Source organism: Lolium perenne, chromosome 5 (assembly GCF_019359855.2).
Source record: "Lolium perenne isolate Kyuss_39 chromosome 5, Kyuss_2.0, whole genome shotgun sequence".
Taxonomy (NCBI): Eukaryota; Viridiplantae; Streptophyta; class Magnoliopsida; order Poales; family Poaceae; genus Lolium; species Lolium perenne.
Window position 1 is genome coordinate 225,604,033 of NC_067248.2, and position 10,873 is coordinate 225,614,905.

The 10,873-nt window shown below is 44.9% G+C and overlaps 1 protein-coding gene and 1 long non-coding RNA gene across 3 annotated transcripts; both read right to left on the bottom strand.

The window, feature by feature from the left end:
- Positions 1–1,510: 1,510 nt before the first annotated feature.
- LOC127302103 (uncharacterized) lies at positions 1,511–3,946 on the bottom strand. The gene is made up of 4 exons (XR_007852643.2): positions 3,090–3,946; positions 2,765–2,930; positions 2,635–2,682; positions 1,511–2,549 (listed from the first exon to the last, which is right to left on the bottom strand). It is a non-coding gene; the product is annotated as an uncharacterized lncRNA (long non-coding RNA).
- Positions 3,947–6,196: 2,250 nt separating this feature from the next.
- LOC127302104 (ETHYLENE INSENSITIVE 3-like 3 protein) lies at positions 6,197–9,104 on the bottom strand. Of its 2 annotated transcripts, none has more exons than XM_051332464.2 (3): positions 8,832–9,104; positions 6,584–8,634; positions 6,197–6,509 (listed from the first exon to the last, which is right to left on the bottom strand). In XM_051332464.2, exon 2 carries the CDS (start codon positions 8,413–8,415, stop codon positions 6,589–6,591), a length of 1,827 nt encoding a protein of 608 aa, XP_051188424.1. In that variant the 5' UTR covers positions 8,416–8,634; positions 8,832–9,104; the 3' UTR covers positions 6,197–6,509; positions 6,584–6,588. The 2 variants fall into 2 exon arrangements, with proteins under 2 accessions (XP_051188424.1, XP_051188423.1); XM_051332463.2 differs by having other exon boundaries at positions 6,584–8,650.
- Between the last annotated feature and the right edge of the window lie 1,769 nt (positions 9,105–10,873).

Sequence of the window (10,873 nt, forward strand, 5' to 3'; positions counted from 1 at the left end):
TTGGCTAGACCTTATACCGGGCCTCACACCGAAGGAAGTGTGGACGGGAAAGCTGCCGGTTGGCACCAAGGTTAAGATCTCTTATGGGTAAAGCAACACACCTCTGCAGAGTGTAAAGAATCGTGACTGTCACTCCCTCGTTCGGGATGAGGAATCGCGAACGCGGCCGGAAAGGAGCTCCATGAAGTTCTAGTAAACCGGTGAAGGTGACGGACATAGCTCTTTGGAATAAAAGCAATCTCTTGAAGAAATGTTTATCAAAACTTGCATTGGTATTAGACTTTCTGGTCTAACATCGTAGCTAGAGCATTAAACACCTCTTATCTATAATGAACTTGTTGAGTACGCTCGTACTCATACCACTCTTAAATCCCATGCTTAGATTGTCTGAATCGTCTGGAGGAGGACTACGACCACAATGAAGGAGCCGAGATCATCGGCTATGAAGAACCAGACCTCTCTGGAGGTATCGAGGGCGTAGACTACCTCATCGTCTACGGAACCGGGGAGGCTTCCGGAGGAGATCAAGCCTGAACATCTCAAGTAGTAGTAGTAGCCGAGCAGCCCGAACTCTTAGTATGTAGCTGCTCGAGGAAATAAATGTATAACTTAATGAGACTCTTATATTGTAAGCTAAGTTGGGTTCGCCTCGAACCCAGGAGTATTCCTCTTAGGACCCAAGAGGAGCTCCGAGACGACATGTGTATGATATTTGTAATAATAAATGAATGAGTATGGACCTGCTATGTTCTGTTGTACTACTCTGAGGGATGTAATATTTGCGGAATGGTACTTCGTGAATGTTATATCAACGACTGGCATACTACAACATGCAGTGGTATGCAGGGTCACCACAGTGATGGAGAGTTCGGTGCCTCCATTGTTGATGGCGGGGGTAAGTAATTTTTAGGGATATTTCTTGGCACCTAAATGTCGAGTTGTATAAGATGACACCCACAAGTGGATTGCTTAGAGGTTCACTCGATTTGACTACGAAGTACCTCTAGCATAGAGGATGTGTAGTCGGTGAGCTCGAAACGGCCATGGCAGTGCCTCTGTGGTTGTTGGGAAGGTCAACTTTGGGAAATTTTATCGATGTTACATATGGTGTTACGATCTGCTACATGTGTGCACAACTTTTGTTGTGTAAGCATGGGCATGGTGGTACAATGATTTTTATGCGTATGTTAGAGAGGATTGCACCAATGTTATGTATGTGTTTCAGTAATGTTGGATAAGTTAGATAAAAATATTTAGCGTATTGCAAAGAAATGTAACAAAACGATGTCGCATTTTTCAGAACTGCTACATACACACACAAAAATGTTATATTCAGGATTTTTTTTGCAGCATAACCGGCTGTAGCTTGTCGCCCCTCTTTCCTGTTGATGGATTTGTCATTCATCACACAATAATAATTCAATAATTTTGAGTTAATCCGGACGCATAAATTTCAGGAAATACTGATAAAGCTCCTTAGTACAATAATTCAATAGACGGATGCGGTGCATTTATCAATTTCATTTCATACCTTTCCAAATTATTAGAGGTCCACGTAGCAATAGAAGACGGTATCTTGAGAATTAATACAGCAGGTATGCACCCCGATCGTTCGGGCGAGGACGCGGGCAAGATAATTGCGAAATGAATTGCTAGACGACCGCTCCTTCTGACTTTGCAACGTAAGTCAGCATGACACAAGGAGAAGTAAAAAAGGCAGCGACGTCACGGAGAGGAAGAACTGAAGAAGGCCACATGTAAAACGGTGCGGGTACTTGAGCTTGACTGATGGAGCTCGGGTGAGGACAAGAACCGCCCCTCCCTCCCGCGTGGCTCTCTGGCTGGCCATGCCATGGTCCAAATTTGAGAACCGCGCCTCAGAGAGATTCTGGCAGGATGAGAAGAAATGCTCCTGTTATTTGCCGCTCTCGAGGCACGTACGCCTCCCGAAACCATCAGTCTGCTGGTAGAATGGACGCACCCCCATGATACGTGGACGCAACCTCAGTATCATTCATATCGATCCCCCATCGCTGGCCATGCCATGGTCCAAATTCGATTTCCATTTTTTTTAACATCTCAAAACAGGAGGCTTTACTGACATGGAGGAACGGTCATTACATTCGTTCTTTGGACCTGGGCCCAATTATTAGAGCTTGGCACGGAGCGATCAGGGTCGATCAGAAGTCCAGAACGGGGTCAATTCTCTGAAGAATTCAGTCAGTCAGTGCGTGCGTATGGCACATCTTGGCACCGGCGATCTCGAGATGCTAGCCATAGCCAGCCTTCTCGTTCTGTTATTCCATAAACAATTCTCCGGCTGATGCAGAAGAGATGGTCCTCCTACGAGGACTTTGAACCGATCGCTGGCTGCTGCTCATGTCAGCCGGAGACTTGCGTCTACGCGGCAACACGCGCGATCACACAAGCCAGCCGTCGAGTGTTGCCTGATGCTGAGGGAGCACACACGTACCGATCGTCAGCCGTCAATCTTACCCTTTTCTGTTCCAGGGAGTTTCAGAGTCAAGAACAGTGTTGTCACCCATGTTCTGCCAGATTAGAGAAAGCCATGAGAACAGATGAAACGATCCAATGGAATGTAGAGCGGTAGAATTCCACACATTACTTCTTCACCTGACGTGAGATGAAGAAAGCGTTTCAAGCCTTGGCCTGGCTGAGTGGCTGTTCAAACAAAACAAAATACCATGAATAGGTGTACTAGTAGGTGCCAATATTGCATCATCGCCACTGCCAAGCGACTCACCTCGATATGAGCAGAGATGCCCTTGTCTCGCTGGAGGCGAAAAGGCTCTGAATCAAAGGATTTGACGCTACCTAGCTAGCTTCTCTCCATGCTCCACCTTTTGTGCTGTTCCTCCGGTCTGTAGTGTCCCAGTCTCTCTCTACCCACATCACATCCTTGGGTCAACCTGTTCTCCAAAAGAACGGGCCAAAAACGAGAGCGATGAGCTTCTAAATAAAACAAGAGAGAGAGGTGCATGTATCTACAGCTAAAAAGCATTCTACGGTAGAGGTCAAACTGTCACATGACATGACATCCTCTTCACAACTTGATATTCTATACTTACCAAGAGCTTTTCACCGACCCAGTCGCTCCGAGTTCTGACCTCTGACCGCTTGATGCTCCAGAGCGGGTCGCAGAGGCTTGGCATGTGATACAGACGCAGGCTGGAGTTGCTGCACAGGGATCAGGATTCTTGGGGACCCCCACCACAATTGTTGGCTCCTCACACTGTACACAAGAAGCTCAGATCAGCAACTCCCAGGCCAAGAGCCATGCAAGAAAAATGAAGAGAACGGGCAATGGGATGCTCATACAAAAACATACCAGACTGATCATTGAAGATCACCAAATCAAATAATACAAGTGAAACACATATTAGCAAACACAGACCTGCTCCTCAATGGTCAGATGGACCTGTTATGAACAGATCCGCTGATTTAACAGGCACCACAAGATTCACAAATAACATACTGCCTCATATGTCAATCTAATACTACTTCATAACTTCGAATTTCAGAGAGTAACTATCAGACTGATTGAAAAGGAAAAACAAGGCCATGAACACATAAAAATCTATTATGAAAGTCAACGTGACATTGTCTTCTAAGAGGAGATGTTAACAGTTTGAATTGAGCACTAAACTTCAGCGGCAAAGAGAGCAGCATGTTTCTTGATTTGACTTTGCTTACCTATATATAACATACCAAACGATATAACAACTGCAGACTGCTACTGCATATATCAAAATCTTTCTTTGCAAAATACACCTACTCCGTACTTAAATGTCCATATTTTAGTACATGTCGCAATCAAAATTGTTAGCAAAACGTTTCTCTTAGCCTTGGACTGAAACATGTCAGACTTGAAAAACAAGAAGAACAGATATGGTCCAGTTCACAAGCTTAATGTTGAATTAGGTGTATCAATAAACCACCAAAAAGTTCAGTGCCACTGATTTGACTAAGACAATACGGGAACAATGTATCCAGAGTTCCAGACAATTTCAAAAATTATTTTTAGTGGCAACTGTTAACAAACACAAAGCACTAGTCAATTGAGTGGATGACTGGAAGCAAAGAGAAGAAGCTGAAGGGGTCATATCTACACAATATGAATCTGAGTGACATGTATCTATTTCTAACCAGGCAATCGAGATGATAGGTAGTGTAATACATGGGAAATTCGCTAGTAGAATACTGCACAGGTGTTGGTCGCTAGCATTTTCAATTTTTTGGTAGCTGTAGTAAACTACTACCAATCGAGATTGAAAAGGAAAAATTGCTTTTACCAGTCTGTTTTTGATAATTATATGTATAATTGACATAGCTGATGGATCACTTCCACTAAGTATACAACTAGAAGGGTGAACTCCGTTGTCTGTCGTAGATAGTGTTACTAAGACAATGATTCTATATATCTTAATTTTGCAACTGTCAATCAGTTTAGTCACCCAGTCAGGCATCAACTACAGTACACAGAAACTTACAAATTGAAAGAATTGGATGCCTCACTTTTTTTTCCTTCGGTTGTACTCCCTTCGTTCCAAATTAACTGGCTCAGCTTTGTCTAGATATGCATGTATATACACACTAAAACGTGTCTAGATACATGCATATCTAAACGAAGTTGAGTCAATTAATTTGGAACGGAGGGATTAACTCATAAGGCAGTGGAGAAACTTCCGTATAACACAGCGAAGTGTATCATTAACAGACCATACATATTTTTGGAATAACAGGTGGGGTATATAATCTACAGCTTGCAGAATGCAGACATGAATATATATATTCATCACAGCTCTATCAATGATAAAAGTGGTCAGGAACTTGCAAAATGATCAATGCGCCCATAGTTCTATCATTGATACCAATGGTCAGCAGATTTGAAAATAAGAGACAGCCCATTATCGAAGCAGAATTGGATGACGCAATACATGGCTCCTTAAAAAGAAAAACCATATTACTCGCAAAAAAAAAACATATTGGAGCTTACTTCTTTCAGTCAGGAGTATATCAATGATGAAATCAAGCTGGGTGATGAGCCAGCAGCCAAGCAAATTAGCTAGAACGCTGACATCAAAAGAAATAACCACATTGCAACAAGCAAACTAGAATCCACATACTTAATGGCACTTGGGCAGAGTTCTTCAGTGTAAGCATATTTGACATATACTGTGATGATCAGCATCAATAAAGTTAAAACTCGAACAATTGCACTTCAGTAACAAAGCATCAGTTCAGCCAATGTTAGTCATAAAATGATGGGTCTCTTGGTCTAATTCAGGTAAGATAACACCTGAATTCAGCTGAAGATATTATAAGTAGCATATTTTAAGGTACAAATCATGGCGCAGAAGAGTTTGGCATTAGTTGTTCTTTGTATATTTTCGGTGTACCACAGTCTGCAAGCATAAGAGAGGTGAAACTGTTCCAGGGTCCAATACCGAGTATAAAGGAAAAAAATGCTTTTGTATTGCCATGTGGGACGGTCTGCACCGTAATGTGTTCAGCACTGGATACAAGACAATGCCTAGATAAATAGCATGAGCCCCTTTATTAGGGAAATCACGAGCTTTATTAAGTTAAAACACCAGAGTTACAATCAGCACCTAGGCTGTGAACTAGAAGGTGAGGAATCTTATACAGTACTGAAATATCATCTTGATAAATAAACTACTCAGAAGATCTGTGGGATTTGGTGATCTTTATGATATAGAAGTGAAGGAGTCTAGAGCATACCCATATAGAGACTCCAGAAGGCAATAACTCCAACTCTCCAAGGCTATTCAACATATGGAAAGCTTTTCTTGAAGAGAGTAATCAGAATGGCGAACAAATTTTCACGAAACCTAGAACTAACGCCATTAATCATACCAGAAGTTGAGTACCAAGTACCAACAGCCTACATATAGTACAGCTATACCCATATTGCCATATATGCAGATGCCAAATAGCAACATGACATAATAGGCTACTGATACTGTGATAGTGTTGCTCACAATCTAGTAATAACCCTCATTGTTGCCTGTTGGTGCTACACTTCTGAAAATTTATCTAGACCGTGACGTCATTTTGCAAATTTGCCTTACTGTATGATAAAGGTTTCACTGTGCAACTACCAACACATCAATGAAATTAGTTTTGCGACATGCAAAGATAAGAGACAGAGTGGTTTCCTCAATTGATGATTTTTTATTTCTTGATTGCAAATACAATGTTGAACTCTCAATGTTTCTATAGGAAGCAAAAGGGGAGAGGATGAGAACATGCAGGAGAACATGGCATTCATATCTCACAGATTCCAAAATTACAAAGAACTATCCATTTCTTTCACTATATATTTCTCCAGGAATATTTACTATTCCAAACCTAAACCATGTACAGATGGTATCAAATGACAAGTTTAGCCTTCCATACTCAAGTTAAGCTGGTAATCCCGGTGAGACAAAAATGGGTGACAGAAAAGCATCAGAGCGCTTCCTAACCTGGAAATGAAAAGGAAAGATAATGTTAAAGAGGGATAAGCTGAAGAAAAATGATGGATATGCGATGAAATTACCTATGTTATGTTCCCAGGTATTCCATTAGATCCTCGTCACGCAGCAGATCATCAATATCTGGGATGGGACTGTTCATGCTGATATAGTCCAAAGGCAAACCCTCAAAGGAACTGCCAACAAACCTATCTTGCTCGCTGTAAAACGGGAAATCTGCGAGGTGTTGCATAGGGACAGAAGTTGGATTTCCACCACCAGTTACATGATCAATATAAGGACTGTTGTCACCTGGTGCCCTGATACCCATGGGAACCACATGATGATCCATCATAGCTACTGGCAGTGATTGTTTCGGAGGTGAAGTCTGATAACTACTGGGCAAATTATTAATATCAGAATCAGGGTCCAGTGGAAAGGGATTTCCAGACTCTGATCTGGAACTACCTTCGTGAGGTAAAGGATGTCCTCCCATGTACATGCTTACAGGAGTAGCATTCACAGCTTGGGCTCTATCAAAACGATCAAATCTACTAACCCCAGAACCAGGAAGATAGGCATGCCCTTGAGCAACTCCTGTGTGTTGTAAAGCTTCACTTGTAATGACCACCTGATTGAAGCTAATCTGGTTGGCCATGCCTGGAGCTTCTATTTGGTGCAGTCGGTTCATATCAGGAATCAGATTTCTTGAATTTTCGGGTGCACCATCAGTTCCGTGTACCTGCTGCTCAATAGCAACGATACTGCGACGTGCTCTTTTTCTCTTTGGTTGTTCTTTTGTCCCTGCCTTAGGACGAACAGCCTGATTAGGATGTTTAGCGTTCGGCCTTTCTCTGTCTTCCCTTGAGGCATTCTCATCGCTGGATTGTGCAGCTGGAGGAAGACCCTGCTCATCATCTTTAGATGATGTAGAAAGAGGTGCCTCCTCAAAACCAACAACATCATACTCATTACTGCTGCTATGTGTGTTCCCCGTTTCATTTCTGTCCTCTCGAGCACTGTGGTAAGTAATCTCCAAGACACCATTGTCGATGCTGCGAACAAGCCTTTCCTCCCTCTGTAGGACTCCCAGCCAAATCAGGCTCTCCTTCGCAGTCATTTTATCCTGCAAACACTTGGATTTGCGCACATGATTTCTGATCTTATCAAAGTTTGGTGACATGTGCTTGATAACACACGTAAGCACGCCAACCTTCCAAACCTTCTTAAGATCATGAGGCTTTTTGTACGGAGCGAGTTCTCCCCTCGGAAGGCCCAAGGAAACCCACCATTCCTCATTCCCCGCAGGCCACCACGGGGGCGGGGTGCCCTTCTCCAGCGGGAACTTGCGCTGCGGCGGGTCACAGTGCTGCATCAACGACGAAAGCAGCGAGCCCAGAGTGGCGTCCTGGAGATCCATGAGGCTGTGCTCGTTCCTGACCACGCTGCTCAGAGCGTCCGCGGCCACCAAGTTCTCCTCTTCGTACTTGGCGATCGCCGCCGGCCCATTCTTGTCGAACCTCACCTTCTCCTTCCACCAAGCCCTGATGTTGTCCGACGCGCCGCTCACGGGCTTCCCCTTGTCGGGGATGATCCCGTAGACGAAGCCGCGGGCGTTGCACACCTCCATGAGCTTGAGCATGTACTTGAGGATCCCGTCGTGCGCCCTCGACATCTTCTTGCGCATGGCCTGGTCAGATATCTGCTTGGGCTTGGACTTGTCGAGCTCGGCCTGCGCCAGCGCCAGCCTCTGCTGCCGCTCCTTGATCCTCCGGAGCCTGACCCTGTCCTTCCACATCCGCCGCGCCAGCTCCTCCGGCTCGATCTCCTCGTCGCTGACATCGTTCTCGGTGATGCCGTCGTGCTCGAAGTCCGACGTGTCGCCCAGCTCCGTGGCGAGGATAGCGAGCTGGTCCATCAGAGCAACCACTGGATTGATATCGAAATGAATGTACAAGAGGGGTTTGGTGACCCCGGTCACGTCCAACCCGCTGAGCCTCTCCTGGTCAACTGGTCTGAGCCAACAAGGGAGCCGACCATCACAGCAGCCTGCACGCCACCATTGTTTTTTGGGAGAAATATGCTGAACCGCGCCTGGGAAAAGTCCTGCGGATTCAGCTCGGATCCACCCTGCGCGCTGACGAAGAGGGGACCTAATCAGAGCACGAACAGATGGATTACCAAACAGCAAACAAATCCCGCAACCAACCGAACGGAAGTACGGAAACGATTTCGGTTTTGGCTGCGCACTACGGCGTGGATGCAAGGATCCTCCAGACAAAAACGAAACGAACTCCCAGACCAACCCAATCAATCAGGCTAGGGTTTCCTTACCGCAAAAAGTAGGCGCGGGAGAAGGAGGAGAATCCAATCCACGGCCGACAGCGCAGCACCGGCAGCCCTGGCTCGTCGTGTCCCGTCGCCGCCGGCGCGCCCAGTTGCGAGGGCGGGGAATGGGGGCGGATTCGGGCTGGGAGGAATCAGCGGAGGAGGAAGAAAGACGGGGAGATTTCCGAGCTCTGTTCTTCGGTTTTTCCTTAACTTTTTTTTCCTTTGTTCGAAAATGGAAAGTGGAAAAAGGGTGGAAAGGAAACACAGGGGAAGGAACGCGAGACGAGACCTCCGCTCGTGTGTTTTCACGGATCTACTGCTCCGAATCGCTTTGTGAACAAGGAATGGCAGAAAATGATTATTTCCCTCTTCTCAAAATAAACGAATCAACTCATACATGTAGATATTTAAATACGATTTAGACATATTCCTATCCAGAAAAGGCTGAGTCATCTTTACCTACTACTAATAAAGGAAGTAAGGTTTTTCCCCAATTTTTTCGTTCGTTTTATTAGTACCCTTATTAGCCAGTCAAAATTACTTGTATTGCCACCGCTAAAACAAATCCGAAACGTTTTTCCGTAGCAATCTATCTCTCTATTCGTTTTTCACGTAGCGATCTAATTCTCTTTACGAGTTCGAGCGTACTGAGCCGCGTAGGAATAATCAATCATGGGCCTCAAGCCCCTCCTAAACACCGTCCAGTTAAAAGTAGATGCAGCGACCAGACGCCCAGATATCTTTCGTAGTACCAAATAGTCCCACCTCGGTTAATTATAGGGACTCCGGCTGGTTTATATAGCTCAATTTTCCTGATATCAACAAGCTGCCTCACTAAGATCGGGTAGAAAGGAAATTAACTCCTAATAATGAGCCAATGGGAGAGAAGAGTGGGTAATGGCAGTGGCTAATGATGGGAGCAACAGACGGCGATTCAGATGTGAGGAAGACTCATACGTGGGCAGGAGCAGCCAACGCTGCAGACGATCGAGGCATGGAGGGGAAGGGGCGGCGCTAGAGAAGAGGCTCGTGAGGCATGGAGGAAGGGACGGTTCTAGCAAAGCTAGAGAAGAGGCCAACAAGATGGGGAGGGGTTGGAGCGAGCGAACGAAGCAGACCCGGGGAAAGGAATTACCGATAGTGCCGGTGACAAGGTATCAACTTGTCAATGCCTACGAATTGTAGACTAGGGTTTAGTTGGAAGTAGAGGGCAAGTAGATCTCGAAGGTTCAGTCGAAAAAGTACTCGACTGCTAGAAAATTAGGGTTGTATTGACAATAAAATCGATCATCTCTTTTTCCCTCGACTCCCCCTTACATAGGAGGCAGAGCCGAGGGTTTCGTGATTTACAAGTTACAAAGTCCGGGAGACTCTTTGAATTCGTCCCGTAATCGTTACAAATCATTATTCCTATTACAACTCTATCTTTCCAAACTATCTCTTAATTGGGCTTCCGAGCTTCCCAAACATCGGGTCGTGGGCCTTCAGTAAATCCCGTGTACCATCTTCGACAGACCCATTGGGGATGCCTATGTCAGTAGCCCCCAAGATTTTTCTTGAATCGAAGAATCATGGAAAATCTCCATCTTTACAATTATCATATGATTTCTTCGAGTCATTACATAACTTTCATAAAGCAATCGTATATTGTACAGGGATAACAGTAATTGGGGCTCGTTCATCTGACGGATCAGGTACCAGTTAACTGCTCTCGTGGCAATCTCGCAAAAACCTACTTCAAGATCACGTCCTTGGACATGATCTCAGGATACTGACGTAATTCGACATGTGCCGCTTAAGGTCTTACCAGATGTTGAATTCCAGTTATGTTTTATCGAGTACCTAACGCGTCCGTTAGGATTTTTCTTTGCATTTATTGATACGGAAAAAGTAACAAAACGCATTCAGAGGCGGTGCTACGCTGCACAGGACGAATCCCGGGGTCTTACCTTCGCAAAGTTCTGCGGCATTCAGAGATTAAATCGCGATTGGGGTGCTCTGAGAATATACTGTCGAGTGCCATTTTCGGCTGCTGGAATAGCACA